Source organism: Chrysemys picta, chromosome 4, assembly GCF_011386835.1.
Source record: "Chrysemys picta bellii isolate R12L10 chromosome 4, ASM1138683v2, whole genome shotgun sequence".
Classification (NCBI taxonomy): domain Eukaryota; kingdom Metazoa; phylum Chordata; order Testudines; family Emydidae; genus Chrysemys; species Chrysemys picta.
In genome coordinates this window covers 27,549,939-27,569,131 of record NC_088794.1, presented here as the reverse complement: position 1 = coordinate 27,569,131, position 19,193 = coordinate 27,549,939, and the positions used below count along the sequence as shown (strand labels likewise).

The 19,193-nt window shown below is 45.7% G+C and overlaps 1 protein-coding gene across 2 annotated transcripts in view; it reads right to left on the bottom strand.

Moving 5' to 3' along the window:
* The window catches only part of FADS2 (fatty acid desaturase 2), a 40,600-nt gene extending 22,728 nt beyond the window's left edge, over nt 1-17,872 (bottom strand). The window contains exons 1-3 of one of the 2 annotated variants that reach the window (XM_005289233.5): nt 17,460-17,872; nt 1,897-2,007; nt 159-356 (exon numbers count right to left, since the gene is read on the bottom strand). In XM_005289233.5, coding sequence (XP_005289290.1) covers nt 159-356; nt 1,897-2,007; nt 17,460-17,666 — 516 coding nt within the window. In that variant the 5' untranslated portion in view covers nt 17,667-17,872. The remainder of the gene's footprint in view (nt 1-158; nt 357-1,896; nt 2,008-17,459) is intronic. The other variant, XM_005289234.5, reaches the window with a different exon arrangement.
* Between the last annotated feature and the right edge of the window lie 1,321 nt (nt 17,873-19,193).

Genomic DNA, 19,193 nt, shown 5'->3' with positions numbered 1-19,193 from the left:
GGCAGTGAGGGGGCTGAGGGGTGCATGAGGTTCATGAATGTTCTTCCAAAGTGAGTGTTGTGATAGTCCCGGTATGAGGTGCTCTGAATGACTGGATGCACTGACAGTCACCTGTCGTGGAAGCACATGCACCCCCATTACTCCATGCCATTTCTCACCTGGGAGGTTGCAAGGATGCAGGAAAGGATAAAGGTTGTGATCCAGCCGGTGCCATAGTATGAAACTAGTAACCAAGCCAAAGCTTCCATGATGATGATGTGACCCAGGTAAAGGGAGAAAAATAAGGGATCTGCTTTGAACAAATTCATATCCTCTGCTGTCTTTCTCAGGGCTCGGAAATCATCCACCAGCTGGGGCTGCAAAATGGAAATGCAGGATTTAAGATGCACCTTCTTTACATGTGTGAATGTGTCCATTCAGGCTTGGGCTTCCATACTATAACCCCTGCCTGTTTTGGAGTCATCAGCTTCCCCAGAATGGGAGAAGAATTAGTCTCTGTACTCATGCAGTCTTCAGAATTTCTATACTGCCCCCCACAGGAATCTGATCCTAGTCCCTACCCTGATGGGTCTTATCCCACCTTCTGAATTACAATTAACATCCAGATCCTCAGCTGGTGTAAGTCACCCGAGACCCACTAAAGTCAATATAGCTATGGCGATTTACACCAGCTGGTCCAACACCTCTCCATTTATCCAGTCTCAGTGCTCCGTAATTCATTCCATATAGGCTATAAAGGGACATCTCCCCTCTCCTTGGGGAAGAGAGAATTCAGTCTCTTCACTTATGCATAACCCTGAACCTCCGCTGATGAGAGAGTATAGTGCCAAGGCAGCTCCATTCTCTTTGGGATGTGTTCAGTTAGCGTGCAGTCACTCATGAAAGCAGGTCAAGAGGTAATGCAGGTTAATGTAGTCACTGCTATTGTGCATGAAACAGGCATGTCATAAACTCAGTAGGCTAAAGAACAATAAGGAAGAGAAAGGGTTTCACTTTAGGAGTCAGTTGTGCAGTGCACAGGGTCTGAATAATGAATGAATGGAACATTTGGGACTTGCATAGAGCTGGACACATTGACATGGAGTGGATATAGGGCCCTGTTGTGTTACAGCTTCATAAGCACAGTGCTCGGAGCGAGCAGTTTGTTTCATCTCACCCACTGGTGTTATTGCCACTTACTCCACAAACATGGCCACTTTCACAGACTTCTCCATTGCTGAGAGCTAATTAGGACAAGTCCATATGAAGTTCAGAGTAGTGTTTGCTTGGGCTGCGTGGTCAATGGTATGGAGCAGAGGATGGAAGAGAGTTCAAAACTGCTTTAGATGACAAGCAGTCTCATTTTGATGGCCTCATGGTCTTTTGTCCGTAGCACAAAACTGACATGCAATATGGAACGATGGGCAGACCCGGGTCATGAGAATTTGAGCAACAGGGTTGTTGACTAGAGATGCACTCCAGCCACAAAGACTGGATCCAGATCTTGATCCATATTTATCCAAAGTTTGCAAGTGTTCAAATCGGCGAGTTTGAACTGGGCTCTTCTTTAGTTGTCACAGATCAGGCCTGAACTGCACAAGCAGAGCTGTTGAAAGCCTGCAGGAGGAGAATAGCAGGGGGTGCTGCAGGTCAGGAGAAGTTGACCTAAGTGTTGCCTGTCCCTGCACAAGTCAATACTCGGACATCCACATGGCCATACAGAGCTGTCTGACTGTGGGTGTCTTTCCCTGCAGTTTCCTGCACTTGCTAGAGCTGTCTATAGTGAAGAAGGCTTGTGAATTATATGTAGTGGCTTTGCATACAGGAACCTGGAGAGCAGCTTTGTAGATAAATTGCGGCATGACCAGACTCTTCTCCAGAAACAGAGCCCACAGAGAGGGGTTTGCAGCTACTCACGTTTTTGCCTCGGTCCTGGCTAGGTTCCCCTGGGGCGAGCTCTCCAATCAGTAATGGCTTGAGAAACTTTTGCACAAAGCTGGGGTTGAGGTGAAAGGCCCAGAAAGCATCCTGGATTGGAAACACAGGCAGACAGATGGGATTCAATAAAAGCAATTGCAGTGGTCCTTTCCTGTTTGTTCCCAGCAATGACTTCTCCTCAGGGTTTCCCCCACATTACCCAAGCAGTTTCCCCAATTCTGGTGTCAGTTCACTGTCAGTACCCACAGTACACAACTCTTTCAGTGCAGTGTTCCTGGTTCTAGCAGATGCTGCTAGAATTAGATGAATGAATATGCAGTTAGTAGACAAAGGGCCAGATTTTTAAAGGTATTTAGGTGCCTAAAGATGCGGATAGGTACCTAAAGCGTGCTCTAATTCCCACTGATTTCAGTGGAATTAAGCACCTAGGCAAAAAGAAGTCCAATATATCTTTAACCCCAATTAGAAGCTGTGAATTTGTCTGCCTTATGTATCAGAAAAACATCTCTCGATACGCAGATGATCAGTCTCATTCTTTCAGTATAATGTCTCTAGTAAGCCCTAAAGGATCTGAAAAGAAAGATATTAAATATAATCAAAGAATGTATGGATGATGTCCACTAAATTTAGAGGAATGATTAAAGATTTTTTGAGTTTTTTTTCTAAGTTAGTATTATTATTTGCATTACCAACAATACAAAAAATAATAAAGTAGGACCCCATTGCCCAGTATAAACACCAGAACAAAAGGACAATCCCTGCACCAAGGAATTTTCAATCGAAGTGTAAGAAAGTGAAAACAGATGCATATAGACAAATGGAGGAGTACAAGTAAGCAAGGAGACAATATTGGTCACCGTGCTCGGCAGTGGTCTCTGCACACCAACAGCCTTCTGTAACTCTAAAAGTGATATGAATTCCAGAGGAAAAAGAATATTGAAAGCCTGTGTATAGCTCTAAAATATTCAATGAAAATGCTTAAAAGGGGGGAATTGCAACTCCAGGCTTGGAAGCTTGAATGCCCAAACCTGAGCTCCAGCCCAAGTTGCAACATCAAAGCACTGTCTACACAGCTATTTTTAATGCGCTAGTTTGAGTCCTGCTAATACAAGTGTGTGGCTCTGGCCTGGGAGACACGCTCCGAGTGTAGACATACCCTAAAACATCCATAGTACTGAAACAGTAATATGTCAAAGTACAGTATGGAACTTTTAATGCACAGAAGCAATTAGTGTATGGCAAACTAGCGTGCTATAGATTTACCCTCTGGCTTCTATACTAGACTAGACTAGATGCGATAAATCCACCCCCGCTGATCGATCACTGCCTGCCGATCCTGTGGGTAGGGTAGACATACCCTAAGTCTCTGTGTAGACAAGCCCTAAGCAGCCTGCTCTCAGAAATATTATGCAAGGTAAAAGTTGACCTGAGAAAAACCTTGTGTTAACATTAGTAAGCGAACGCTCCCTGGACACAATAAAAAAGGGTTATCCAAATTAAATTCTGTTCAGATACTGGCTATAATATTTATCCAATTGGCAAATCTGATGGTTAGATTTCAGCTTTAAAATCTGACTGGAACCTCAGCAAATTCATAAAATTGACCCCCACTTATGCACCCAGAACATGCCAACTCCCACACAGTGGAGGGGAAAACGATAAATCCATTTCTTCAGAGTTTTCAAGGTGTTGGATAGTTCCCTCCTTACAATGTGCAAGGTTCTGGCTCTGCTACCTTGAGACCCTGGATGGGATGCAGAGGCCAAGTTGCTGAGTCAGCCAGAATTCTGCACAGGGCTCCCCCGTCAGTGCACACTGCATGTGTGTAACAAATGTTCCTCTCTGTGCTTTGCCAGTTCCATTGGTGGCAAAACCTTGACTCTTCCTCCATCCAACCCTTTCCTGCTCAGTTTTAGGTACTTAGCTCCCACAGGTGCTGGCAGGGAAAAGGGACTATACTCCTGATGGGATTCTGACTGGCACTTTAGTTTTACACACCCCTCCCACCACAGGAACTGGCCAGAATCTGGCCCAAAGTGGCAGTGGGGTGGGGAGTTTCTCAAAAGCAAGGATCCCTCCCTCCAGCTCAGTCATTTCTGTTACAGCAAAATTCTGATATTCACTCCAGAATCTTCACAGAACTTCCACCCAGTGAATTTCAACAGGTCCACATGGTACTGAGATCTACTGTCACAAGAGCCACCACCAGAAACCTGCTTATTTGTTTAAATTGCCAAATTCCTTATCTATGGTATTTCCCTTTGCTTGAGAGATCACAAGGGGACTCAGACTTTGTTTTCTTTTGCTTGACACTGTCCATTACGTAGTGACCTAGCCCATTGCCAGCATGTGGATTTTCACTATTCACACAATGAGACTGGCCAATGTGGTCACTGTGTCACCCAAGGAAATAAGGTTAAGATTTTCAAAGGAGACGAGGTATTGGCCAAGGTCTCCGAGCCTGGAATAGAACCCAGGAGTGTTAAGTCCCATCTATTGAGAAGGGCTTGGCAAACAGAATACAGAAAACTTGGGAGTCTGTAGGAGGGAGTTCAGGGGATTTTCATCCTTTCTTCTTTAAGGCAAGGGACTAGAAAGAAAAGACAATGATGGCTACGGAGGCAGCGCTAGAGGTGTCCTGAGAAGAAGTGGAGACAAAGACTGGATGCAGAAGCTGCAGGTTGTATAATATCTTTGAATGGGTACCTGATGAAAGATATTTACATATGACATGCCACCTGATAGAGCTCATGGCAGAAAAGATCCAAGTGCTAGAGATCCACCTGGAGATGATGGTGGAGTTCAGATGGGGACTTGAAGACATGAGAGAGGAAAGGAGGGAGGACTGTAAAGACATAAGAAGTGATAACATAGTTTGTTACGAAGGATTGCAAAAAAGGTTCTACTGGGATACTGTTAAGGGTTAGATATAGACCCCCAGGGTCGGATTTGGATATGAATAGAGAACACTTAAATATTATTAGAGAGTATCATTAAATACTACTGGAAATTGTGCCATTTTGGGAGACTTTAACTTCCCAGATATAGATTGGAGAACGAATGCTACCAATAATGGTAAGGCCCAGTTACTCCTGGATGTGGTAGCTGACAGATTTCTTCACCAAACTGTCACTAAGCCCACAAGAGTTGATTCTATTTTAGACTTGGTTTTGGTAAGTAGTGGGGACATTATAGAAGAGCTGGTCATAGTAAAAAATCTTGGATCGAGTGATCACAAGTTGATTTGGTTTAAATTCAATGGAAGGATAATCCGAATAGGTTGGCTGCTATGTTTTTTTTCCTTCAAAAGGGCAGTTTCTGAGAAAATAAGGGAACTAATTAGTGATGTCAGGTTGACCAAACAGCTCAGGGGACTTAAATGTGGAGAGGGCTTGGAATTTCTTTAATTCAACAGTGCAAAAACTGTCTGGAATTTGCATCCCAAGCAAGGGGGAAAAACTTGTAGGGAAATGCTCCAGATTTAGCTGGATGAACAACCACTTCATAAAGGAGACGAGGAGTAAACAAAGAGCCTACAAGGAAAAGAAGAAGTGATTAATCAGCTAAAAAAGCTGCATCATGGAGGTCAGAAAGCTGCATCATGTGAGGAGAAGGTGAGAATTGCCAAAAGTCAAACTGAGTTGGACCTTGTCAAAGAAATTAAAACAAACAGTAAAAGGTTCATTAGCAGTATAACTAAAAAGAGAACAAGAAAAGAAGTGGGGCTGCTGTGCAGTGAGAATGGGATAGAAATTAAAGATAATCTAGATATATCCCCAGTAAATTAATACTTTGCCTCAGTTCTCAATAAAGAAGACAAAATTGGGAGTCATTGTCAATGAAGAGGAGGATTGGAATATCATAAGGGGGGAAATGGATGATCTTGAGGACTGGAGAAAGAGGAATGGGATGAAATTTAATAGCATAGAAGTGTAAGGTCATGCACTTAGGGACTGATAACAAGAATTTCTGCTGTAGACTGGGGCCTCATCAATTGGAATTGACAGAGGACGAAAAAGACCTGGAAGTATCAGTTGATCACAAGATGGTTATGAGCCACCAATGTGATGTTGCTCTGAAAAAAAGCAAATACCATCCTAGGATGTATCAGGTAAAATATTTCTAGTAGAGACAGGAAAGCATTAATGCCATTGTACAAGGCACTGGTAAGAATACTGTGTATAATTATGAACAGCCGTGATCAAGAAAGATGAATTCAAATTGGAACAAATGCAGAGAAGGGCTGGAAATGGTTTCTTATCACCAGAGTGAGGTTTGCGACCATATTTCCTATAGGAGTAGGGGAAACCAACAACCTAACTAGTTTTAAGCTGGAGGGATTATGTTAATGAATGGAATTATATGATGGGTTGCCTATGATAGCAGGGGACTGGGGTCTGTAATTTAGAGCTGGCCCCTTTCAGTCCTATGGCACCTTAGAGACTAACAGATTTATTTGAGCATAAGCTTTCATGGGCTAAAACCTACTTCATCAGATGCATAGAATGGAACACACAGAAAGAAGATATTTATACATACAGAGAACATGAAAAGGTGGGAGTAGCCATACCAACTGTAAGAGGCCAATCAATTGAGATGAGCTATCATCAGCAGGAGAGAGAAAAAAAACCTTTGAAGTGATAATCGAGATGACCCATAGAAGGTGTGAGGATATTTTAACATGGGGAAATAGATTCAATTAGTGTAATGACCTAAACATTCCCAGTCTCTGTTCAAGCCTAAGTTAACTGTATCTAATTTGCATATTAATTCAAGTTCAGCAGTCTCTCTTTGGAGTCTGTTTTTGAAGTTTTTTTGTTGCAAAATTGCCACATTCAAGTCTGTCACTGAGTGGTTAGAGAGGTTAAAGTGTTCTCCCACTGGTTTTTGAATGTTATGATTCCTGATGTCAGATTTGTGTCCATTTATTCTTTTGCGTAGAGACTGTTCGGTTTGGCCAATGTATATGGCAGAGGGGCATTGCTGGCACATGATGGCATATATCATGTTGGTAGATGTGCAGGTGAACAAGCCCCTGATGGTGTGGCTGATGTGATTAGGTCCTATGATGGTGTCACTTGAATAGATAGGTGGACAGAGTTGGCATTGGGCTTTGTTGCAAGGATAGGTTCCTGGGTTAGTGTTTATGGTGTGCGGTTGCTGGTGAGTATTTGCTTCAGGTTGGGGGGCTGTCTGTAAGCGAGGACTGGTCTGTCTCCCAAGATCTGTGAGAGTGAGGGATCATCTTTCAGAATAGGTTGTAGATCTTTGATGATGCGCTGGAGAGGTTTTAGTTGGGGGCTGAAGGTGATGGCTAGTGGCGTTCTGTTATTTTCTTTGTTGGGCCTGTCCTGTAGTAGGTGACTTCTGGGTACTCTTCTGGCTCTGTCAATCTATTTTTTCACTTCAGCAAGTGGGTATTGTAGTTTTAAGAATGCTTGATAGAGATCTTGTAGGTGTTTGTCTCTGTCTGAGGGATTGGAGCAAATGCGATTGTATCTTAGAGCTTGGCTGTAGACAATGGATCGTGTGGTGTGTCCTGGATGGAAGCTGGAGGCATGTAGGTAAGTATAGCGGTCAGTAGGTTTCCGGTATAGGGTGGTGTTTATGTGACCATCACTTATTAGCACAGTAGTGTCTAGGAAATGGACCGCTTGTGTGGATTGGTCTAGGGTGAGTTTGATGGTGGGATGGAAATTGTTAAAATCATAGTGGAATTCCTTGAGGGCTTCTTTTCCATGGGTCCAGATGATGAAGATGTCAAGTAGAGTAGGGGTGTTCGGGGATGAGAGCTAAGGAAGCATTGTTCTAAGTCAGCCATAAAAATGTTGGCAGTGCTGCTGACTTGAAGGTATATATTGTCCCCAAATGTGAAATAGTTGTGGGTGAGGACAAAGTCACAAAGTTCATCCACCAGGTTAGCCATGATATTATCGGGGATACTGTTCCTGATGGCTTGTAGTCCATCTTTGTGTGGAATGTTGGTGTAGAGACCTTCTACATCCATAGTGGCCAGGATGGTGTTTTCTGGAAGATCACCAATGGATTGTAGTTTTCTCAGGAAGTCAGTGGTGTCTCGAAGATAGCTGGGAGTGCTGGTAGTGTAGGGCCTGAGAAGAGAGTCCACATAGCCAGACAATCCTGCTGTTAGGGTGCCAATGCTTGAGATGATGGGGCGTTCAGGATTTCCAGGTTTATGGATCTTGGGTAGCAAATAGAATACCCCTTGTCGGGGTTCTAGGCATGTGTCTGTAAACATCTGTTCCTGTGCTTTTTCAGGGAGTTTCTTGAGCAGATGGTATAGTTTCTTTTGGTAATCATCAATGGGATCAGAGGATAATGTCCTGTAGAATGTGGAGTCCTGTTCTTTTTGCGGATACAGACTAACACGGCTGCTACTCTGAAACCTTTCAGTCCTATGTTCCTATTGGTCTAAACACTAAGGGCCAGGTTTTCAAGTGCTCATTATCCACAACTGACCTGTATAGGAGTGTGATGGGTTGGATCACAGAAACCCCTTTGGGAACTGCCAACTGATGTGCCAAGACTACTTCTGCCCCTGCTTTCCTTACATACACTGGGTTAATTAATAAGTAAAAAGTGATTTTATTAAATACAGAAAGTAGGATTTAAGTGGTTCTGTGACGTTGTGCAGTCTATATGGTTTTATAAAAACATGATAATACGTGAATATAATGTAACTGGGATAGTTTTAGAAAAAATATGGTAATAAGTGAATATAACGTAACTGGGATATGCTTCATGGAAAAGGTCTCTTGTAAAGTATCATTACAAAGCTCATAATCTACTGAGTGTGATCATCCTATTTGTAGAAATGTACCACTCTTGTATCTAAAACTAGAAATATAAAACATAACTCTGAGGGCCTATTGTAATTATGTAAAGTGTGGGCCATTAAGGATGGTTTGGAATCTTGATGACTCCCATTGTCTGCAGATGGCTGTATTTACCTGTGAGTCTTCCTGTATATGTGTGTGCTGGCAAGTGAGTAATGAAGTCTTGCAGTGACATGTGATCATGTCACCTGAACTGGAATCCATCTTTAACCTGGTGCTTTTCCAGTGAGGGGGGGTGGAAACCCAGAGGGACAAAGGGTTCCCACCTTATGCAAAAGATATATAAAGAGGTGGAAGAGAACAAGGAGGGAGAGGAGCCATCATGAAGAATCCCCTAGCTATCACCTGAGCTGGAACAAGAGCTGTACCAGGGGAAAGAATTGTGCCCAGGCCTGGAAGGTGTCCAGTCTGAGAAAAACTTACTGAAGCATCTCTGAGGGTGAGATTATCTGTATTTAGTTTGATTAGACATAGATTTGCGCATTTTGTTTTATTTTGCTTGGTGACTTACTTTGTTCTGTCTGTTACTACTTTGAACCACTTAAATCCTACTGTCTGTATTTAATAAAATCACTTTTTATTTAGTAATTTACTCAGAGTATGTATTAATACCTGGGGGAGTAAACAACTGTGCATATCTCTCTATCAGTGTTATAGAGGGCGAACAATTTATGGGTTTGCGCTGCATAAGCTTTATGCAGGGTAAAACGGATTTATCTGGATTCAGATGCCCATTGGGAGTTGGGCAGCTGAGTGCTAAAGATAAGCACACTTCTGGGAGCTGTTTTCAGGTAAACTTGCAGCTTTGGGGCAAGTGATTCAGACCCTGGGTCGGTGTTGCAGCAGACTGGAGTGTCTGGCTCAGCAAGACAGGGTGCTGGAGTCCTCAGCTGGCAGAGAATACAGAAGCAGGGGTAGTCTTTGTACATAGGGTGGCAGCTCCCAAGGGGGTTTCTGTGATCCAACCCGTCACAGGTTCGAAGTAGTAACAGACAGAAAAAAGTGAATTACCAAGCAAAATAAAATAGAACATGCAAGTCTATGCCTAATACAGTAAGCAAACTGAATACAGATAAAACCTCACCCTCAGTGGTGTTGCAGTAAGCTTCCTTTTACAGACTAGTCTCCTTATAGTCTGGGTCTAGCAATCACTCACACCACCTGTAGTTGCTGTCTTTTGTTCCATTTTCTCTCAGATATCCTTGGGGGTGGAGAGGCTATCTCTTGAGCCAGCTGAAGACCAAATGCAGGGGTCTCCCAGGGGTTTAAATAGACTTTCTCTTGTGTGCGGACACCCCTCCCACCCCCTGTGTAGAATCCCAGCTACAAGATGGAGTTTGGGAGTCACATGGGCAAGTCACATGTCCATGCATGGCTCAGAACTTACAGGTAGCAGCCATGATTCACATGCCACCTTGAACGTCCTCAAGTAGACTTCTTATGTGGATTGGAGCCTTCCGAGATCCATTGTCCGTTAAGTGCTTCTTGATTGGGCACTTAACTTGCACATTCCTTTCTCAAGAAGCTGTCCAAATGCTTAACTAAGGCTACTTAGAAATCAAGCAAGTATACCAATATTCCTAACTTCAAGTACAAAAATGATACAGGTATACAAATAGGAGGAATGTATTCAGTAGATCATAACCTTTACAGAGATATGTTACATGGCATATGTAGCATAAAACATATTCCAGTTATGTCATATATACATTCATAAGCATATTCCATAAAACCTCATGGGGTGTAATGTCACAAGGAGATGAGCTCTTTTCAAAATCTGTCCTCAATTGTGGGTGCTGAACCCTTCTGAAAATACTGGGCTAAGAGCCTGATCCAAAGCCCGTTGGAGTCAGGGAGTCTTTCAGCTTACTCCAACAGGCTTTGGATCAGGCCCTAAAACTGCTCTGTCCACCTCAGTTTTGCTGGAGGAAGTGGATGAGCAAGGAGGAAGAAGGGGGCATGTCAATCTGAGTCATTTAAATTGGGGCTAAAGAAACACAGAGAGGAGGATATTAGCATCACTGTATGAGAAGCAAGGGCTGGAGCAGGGAGAAGGTGAGGAGCCAGCACGGGGAGGGGGAGAAAGAAAAAGAAAGTCAATGGGAATAATGTAGAGATTAGGAAAGCTGTAAAATACCAGAGTCTCAGCAGGAGGGAAGAGGCAGAATATGCTGCCTAATAACATTGAATAAAGTAAGCCAAAAAAAAAATATCTGATTTACATAATGAACATTTTTTCAGGGAGTCAGGACTTTCCCATTAGTTATGGGAGCAATTTGATCCCTTTCCACCTCAACCAGGGAGAGAGAAACCTTTCTCGTATTGGGTTATCATGTATCAAAGTGTCTAAACAATCCCTCTTTATAAGCAAATGAGGATCAAAGTGAAAGCCTGTTACCATAAGGGATGATTTGCAGTCAGATAGGTTCAGTTTGTGCCTTTACTATGTTGGAAGATTGGCCCTGATTTCAGTCACTGGCTGCACCAGTGCAAACCCCCAGTGTGGACAAGGAAAGCCATGATTTGCACAGGCACATTTCAAGCAGGGGTGAGACCCATTGGTTCCCATCATCGTAGTTTGCCTTGTGAACACCAAGGGTTAGCACTGATACAGCTACACCAATGGCTGAAACTGGGATAAATCCCCAGTGTCAACAAGGCCTTCAGCACAAACTTCCATTGGGTACAGTTTGGAACTGTTTCTGTTTGGTCCTCTGACCCAGCCCAAGCAAACTTTGTCCTGAGTCACTAGTTCTATCTATGTACCCTATACAGGTTACGCAAACCCGACTTACGCAAATCCACACTTACGGAAAAAGTTCTGTAAGCTAGAAATGGGGGAGGGGTGTTGTTTTTTGTTTTTGCGTAATTGCCGGGTATATGTTTCCGACTTACACAAAATTCGAGTAAGTCGGGGAGCGTCTGTATATGTATATAGCCTCCATTGCTGTAGTATCTGAGCACCTCACAATCTCTGCTGTATTTATGCTCACAACATCCCTGTGAAGTAGGGAAGTGCTACTATTTCTATTTTACAGATGGGAGCTTGAGCTACAGGGAGCCAAGTGACCTGCCCAAGGTCACACAGGAAGTCTGTGGCAGAACAGGGACTTAAAACCAGCTCTTCCAATCCCTGGGCTAGTGCCCTAACCACTGACCCATCCTTCCTCTTACCTGATAACAAGCCTCCATGGGTATTCCCTCAAAATGTTAATGCAGGTCACTAGACTCTTTCCTCCTCAGTCCCTTTGTGGGACTGATGTCACCTCCAGAAGATGACCCAAAAAGGAAGTAAGAGAGGATGGTGGTAACCAGAATTAATGTTTGGGGGTGAATATCCAAGGACTCTTGCTGCCAGGTCATGGAGAATCAGCCACTCAGAGCAAAGGTTCTGAGAAAAAAGAAGGAGCGCTCGAATCACAAAGGAAATTATAGAGAATATCTGATTAGCATCATTTAGTTCATGGGAAAAATGAATCTTCTAGGGCAGTGGTTCCCAAACTGGGGTTCATGAACCCCCGGGGGTTCACAAAATATTACAGGGGGTTCTTGGGAAAAATTCCGTAATGGCGGACATAGCTGTCCATAGGGACCCCGGGCAGCACAGGGCCAGCAACCTGGAGCCTTGGGGACTTCCAAGAGCTAAGCAGATCAAAGCAAGCATATCTATCACACTGAGGAGATTTAAACTTCAAGACTCCTCATATGAAATAGAAAGGGAGGCAGAAATTTTTTGCTGTTTTTAAAATTAAATAGGTTGCTAGTATTGTTTTTAAATTATTATGAAGAACAAGTTTAAGCTTTGTTGTAACGTGCATTGTTTGCTTGGACAGCTCAAGACCTGAATTCTTGTGTAGGAGGAACTCTTTGAGTTGGCTTCTTAAATACCTTCATGCTGTTTCACATCTGATACTCCTTGATGAAACATAGGAGCCAGAGGCGCCAGTACGGGGGGACGACGAGGGTCACGTGCTGCCCCCGCGTCGGCGTGAACACCCCCGCAGGTCCCTCCCCTTTCTTTCTGGCAGCCCCTGCTCCCCCCCCCACTTTTCCGGCGTGCTAGGGTGACCAGAGGTCCCGATTTTATAGGGACAGTCCCGATTTTTGGGTCTTTTTCTTATATAGGCTCCTATTACCCCCCACCCCCTGTCCCGATTTTTCACATTTGCTGTATGGTCACCCTAGGCGGTGCCCCCCAGGCCCCAGGGTGCACGCAGGCTTTGCCCCCGCATCCCTTTTTTCTACTGGTGCCTCTGATAGGAGCCTTGTCTTATAACAGGCTTAATCAAAACTGATACAAGCTACAAAAGTGAGATCTTGGAAGAGTGTTGCTGTTTTCATAATGTAATTAAAATACTGTAATGATAATAATTAATAAATAGTGTGTAGTAAGCATGTCATAAAAACACATTTTATATTTCCAAGATCACTGCTTTTCTAATTTATGGTGAGGTAAGGGAGAAAATCCCTGTAAATATTCATTTCCACGAGGGGGTTCACGAGACTTGACCTTTTAGTGAAAGGGGTTGTTAAAGTTTGGGAACCACTGTTCTAGGGGCTGGCTCGTGCTCATCATGATTACAGCCAGGGAGCTGTCTCTTTCTGATTCATGTGATGTTACTGGAGGGCAGCTCAAAGAAGCATCTTCTGCCTGCTACTCAGCTGTCCACCCCCCACCCCACGGTTATTCTACCAATATCCCCTCCACTTTCTTTTAATGTATTCCCCAAATACACGACATGCATTTCATAATGCTTCCAGGTAGAGAGTCTGCCCTGGATGCTTCCTTCAATCCATTTATTTTGAGGGGCCTTAAAAGTCTAACTGTGATGGGTTGGATCACAGAAACCCGCTGGGGGCTGCGAACTCATGTGCCAAGACTACTTCTGCCCCTGCTTTCTTGCCCTGGCAGCTTCGGACTTCAGTGCCCTGCCTGGTTTGACCCAGACCCACTAGCCTGCTGCAAACCCAGACCCAGGTCTGAACCACGTCCCCTAACAGCTGTAGGCTTAAACTGAAAGCAGCTTAAGAAGCGTTCCTGTCTTTAACACTCAGATGCTCAACTCCCAATGGGGTCCAAACCCCAAATAAATCCATTTTACCCTGTATAAAACTTATACAGGGTAAACTTATAAATTGTTCGCCCGCTATAACACTGATAGAAAGAAATACACAGCTGTTTCCCCTCCCCCAGGTATTAATACATACTCTGGGTTAATTAATAAGTAAAAGGTGATTTTATTAAATACAGAAATTAGGATTTAAGTGGTTCCAAGTAGTAACAGACAGAACAAAGTAAATTACCAAGCAAAATAAAATAGAACACGCAAGTCTATGTCTAATACAGTAAGAAAACTGAATGCAGATAAAACCTCACCCTCAGAGGTGTTCCAGTAAGCTTCCTTTTACAGACTAGTCTCCTTCTAGTCTGGGTCTAGTAATCACTCACACCACCTGTAGTTGCTGTCTTTTGTTCCAGTTTCTCTCAGATATCCTTGGGGGTGGAGAGGCTATCTCTTGAGCCAGCTGAAGACCAAATGCAGGGGTCTCCCAGGGGTTTCAATAGACTTTCTCTTGTGTGCGGACACCCCTCCCACCCCCTGTCCAAGAAGCTGTCCAAATGCTTAACTAAGGCTACTTAGAAATCAAGCAAGTATACCAATATTCCTAACTTCAAGTACAAAAATGATACAGGTATACAAATAGGAGGAATGTATTCAGTAGATCATAACCTTTACAGAGATATGTTACATGGCATATGTAGCACAAAACATATTCCAGTTATGTCATATATACATTCATAAGCATATTTCCATAAAACCTTATGGGGTGCACTGTCACACTCACTTCTCTATGGGAAAAGACAGAAACGTGCACACATAAAAAATGCCAGGGTTGCCCTTGAGTCCCCTGTTGTTCTCACACCTTACTCCCATTCTCAGGGAGATCCCAGGGGCAGTGAAGTCATAGATTCCCTCCATGTGAGCATGACAGAGATTCATTAAGTATGTCACAGACTTATGCAGAGAGGGAAATGTTTCAACATACTCCAATAGCAGTCTAGAGAACACCAGCTCCTGAATATTTAATACTGAGTTCATCTCTCACCACCAGAAAAAAGAGAGTGACAATGACATACGAGTTTTTGTGTCATCAGATATACCTCTTGTATTGTATCTGCAATTTCTTCTAGGCCGGCAGGTCATGGGTTCAAGTCCCACATAGAGATTTGGGATAACCCTCGGTGCTATAGTGGGGGATGAAATGGGAAATGTGATATGAAATAATTGGATATGTTACATTCAGATCTCTTCTTTCCGTCCCCAGTTGGACATTGTCCAGATGAGTTGAAGCTTCCTTAGTGTTGCTAACATGTCAGTGGGAGGGGTTGTCCTGGCTTTTCCCAGTAAAAACAGTTTTTGACCTCCAGAGATGTGTGAGTTGTAGCTGTGCACCAAAATGGGTGCCCTATTTGCCATCCCAATCACAGCATTATAGTATCCAGGCTCTTGCTTTGTGAAGCCCTTGGGACACTCAACAGTTTAAAAGGCACCATGGAACACACTGCAAATCTAGTCTGTCTTCTCAAGGTCTAAGGCAGTATGACAGCTGTCCATGAGATGAGGCATAAACAGAATGCCACAGGCACCAACTGTGAGAACACAATGAGGTGTGGCCTGTCTAGGACGAACTCTGAGCATGGGCAACCCATGACAGATAACCAGGCTGGCATGGGTACTCTTGGTACAAATATCTTTAGAGGTAAGCTCATGCTGAATGAATGGGTTGTCATGGGAACCATCAATGTCAGCAGCTTTAGGGACATCCTGTGATGAGTGAACACATGCAATCATACACCATCAGCGTGGGTGTTCATAGGTGGCCCAGAAGAAAGGGCCAGTGTGGTAGCAATGATATGAGCTGCCTTAGTGGGTGGTGTGTGTGACACAAACAGGAGCTGCTGCTGTCAATGCCCTTGGGAGTTGGTTCATGACAACTGAACAAGCTGGTGTGGGTCCTTAGGTGTAACCCATGATGGAGGTACAGGCACTGTTGGTGTATGTTCCCATGGGGCAGCCTGGGATGGATGGTCAGGCGCTGATGGTGTGTGTTGCCATGAGGCAGCCTGGGATGGATGGTCAGGTGCTGATGGTGTGTTGCCATTGGGCAGTCTGGGATGGATATTCAGGCGCTGATGGTGTGCGCATCCTTAAGGCTGGGGACCTTATAAGACTCAAGAATGTGAATTACATTGCAGAGTTGTGTTTTTGTCACTACCACCTTCCCCTGAGCACTCCCAGTTCATAATTTCCTGAAGCCCTCAGTTAACTATGTTAGTTTAGTCTTGATATCCTTTTACAGCTGCATGAGAGGGGCATTTTGTGGCTGATGATTGTAGATACATAGAAAAGTTGTGAGCCTGATGCAGATCAAGTCCCTTTCACTTACAGGGTTTGGCAGTGGGTGCTTGAATCTGAACCTACATTGAGATCATTCTGCCTCCTACTGTACAGGGTTGCACTGAGGACTGTGGAGTGGGATGTAGTTGGGGAAGCTACACAACAGTGATAGAACCACAAACCTGTGGGACAATCCTCGCAAAGACAAGCTGAACCCGAGAGCAAGACCAAATGCCCTTTGACAAACTGGAGACATCTGAGCCACAGCGGTCTCTCATTTGTACTGTCTGCAGCTGCAGCCCTTCTGGTTTCAATGGGTTTGTGCGAATGCAGCTGAAAGGAGAGTATGGCCCATTTGCAAAGCCCATTCATTCAGAGGCTTTGCTCCGAGGGTACAGAGGCAGCAAAGGAAATCATTGTACTTTAAGGAAAGTGACTGGAAATAATCTCACCGCCAGTGACCTGCAGCAAACGCACACCTGGGGCAAGCCAGCTGCAGTGCACGATGTCAGACCCACCTCCCCCTTCTGCTGAGGAGCCCCAGCCACGGTAGACAAGTGGTTAGTTCATCCCGCTGCTTGTTCTCACAGGCCGGCCCCCTGACGTCTGGGGCACACACAGTGTGGAGAGCCACAAGGCAGCGAGCGGCTGGCTGATGGGCTGGGAGGCGCACAGACTCGATGGCTGTGCTCCTGGGGCAGGTGGTTTGGGAACCCGCCGCCAGCGAACCAGGGGACGATCCTGCAGCTGCTCCGCTTTCTCTCTTTGGCCTGGAAGCCATGGAAACGAGAGGCAAAGCTCAGTGCAGCAGCAACAGCTGTGGCAGCAGCCTGGGCGAAACGGATCCGGTTCTTTCCTTACAAAGGGCGGCAGAGCCCACTAGAGACCTGCCTCCTGGGGGAGAGAGCAAAGCGGCTCCCCGCTCTGCCCCCTCAAGCCCCCCCTCCTGCAAGAGCCACTTCGGAGCCTGCGCTGCCCCCCCCTGCTCACCCCCTTTCTTGGGGGCTGGCTAGCGGGGCTCCCCACTCGAGGGCCACCTGCCAGGCAGGGAGAGAACTGGGGATCGCTTAATCCCGGACTCAAGGGGCCGAGGCTGCACCAGACCAAAGGCAAACACCGGGGGGGGGGGATGCCTCGCGATTCCCCACCCACCCGCTTCTCACCTGGTGCCCCCGGCTGACTTCAGCGGCGCTACCCCGCGGCCAGCCGGGCACTAGCGCCCCCCACCTCCCCACCCCGAGCCGCGGGCAGGTGTCAGAGCCCCCCGGAGGCGGCTGTGCCTTACCGTGGCATCTTCGCCGGCGTAGTGGCTGATCACCCGGGGGCCGCCCGGGTGCCTGGCTGCCCACGTGGTGATGTTATAAACCTTCCGCTCGATCACCAGCCACTTGTCGGTCCGCAGGTTGTGCCGCTGGATCTCCTCCCAGCTGTAGAGCCGGCTCTGCGCCTCGCGCTCCCCTGCCTCCTCGCCTTTCTCCCCGCCTTTCCCCATGGGCGCCCCTCGCTCCGCGCTCCCCCGGCCCGAACCGCCCGCTGCCCCCCGGCCTGCCTGCGCCTCCTGGAGGGCGGCTGGAAGGAAAGAACGTTTCCCCTGGGTTGAATTCAGCTGATCCCCTGTTCTCCCCCCTTCCCGCCTCTCATGTTCGCTCTGGGCTTCTCTTTGTCTTCCCTTCCCTCTCCGCTGCCAGCCCCTTTGCAGTCACCCCGCCCCGCTGCCTGCTCTGAAGTGCCCCCTAGGCTGCTCTTCCCGGCACGGATAGGCTTCCCCTCTTCGCTAATAACCCTGCTCTGTGGGAACCTCAACCCGCTGCCCTCCCCCTCCCCCAGCAGCATGCCCCTCCATTCATCACTGGGGGGGGGGGGTTCCACAGTGATCAGCAGAGCTCCTGCACCAATCCCAGCTCGCCTCCCAGCAGAGCCGGAGGCTGCCATTGGCTGAGGTTGATCTTGCGAAGGGGAAAGCAGGCTGAATTCCAGCATAAACCCGAAGAAACCTTGACATTGTATCCCACTGGGATTGGGGCCAGCTCCCTCAAGAGAGGCAGCAAGAAGGGGGTACCTAGCAAAGGGATGGAGGGGGGAGATGTAATTTCTAATGCGCCTCTAATTTTTGTTTGTTTGTATTTGCATTTTGGCTTGGATTTTAGAAAGCTGGTTCGGGGCTGTCATCTCATTGGTAGTTAGTGCCGGTTTTAGGAAGGAGACATTTGGACTGTGACTGAAATTAGCATGATTTGGGCGCTTTGATCATGCTGAATTATGGCCGGGATCGCTATCATGCATTGCAATTTCTTCCACTGCCGAGGCGGTTCATCTCTTTGCAGGACAGTTCGCTGCTTGGGGGCAGTGCTTGGTGTCAATTTCATTAGCGGGTAGGAGAATTCCCTTCTTTAGCCCCCAGGGCACTTCATAATAAAACGATCCCCATTCTTAGTTGCCAGGGCTTTGCTGTTCAAAGGCAACAAAAGAATGGCACAGCAGTTACACTACCTTCGTTCAGGTGTGGAAGGACATTTATGACAACTCTCCAGGGCAATCCAATCCTGACCCATGGCATCCCCTTCTTTTCCTGACCTGCATGGCTCTGCCAATACACCTCATGGTTCACCTGCAACAGGCATATCATGGCACTCTTATAAATCCCCTCTTACCCCAGATTTGTTAATTCACCTTAAGCCTGATCTACAACATTCAAGTTATTTTAAACCTGGGCCCCCCTCACACAGCTCCAAGTGCACCTGTTACACCTCAGCCATTCCATTCCCACATAGCACTACCATACATCTCAATCCTGAACTGCATCAGCATGACTCAAGGATCTCAAGTTATTTAGCTTAACAAAGAGGAGGTCAAGGAGTGACTTGTTTCGAGTCTATAAGTACCTACATGGGGAACAAATATTTTGTAATAGGCTCTTGAGTTTAGCAGACATAGGTATAACAAAATTCAGTGACTGAAAGTTGAAGCTAGACATACTGAGACTGGAAATAAGGTGTATATTTTTAACAGTGGGAGTAAT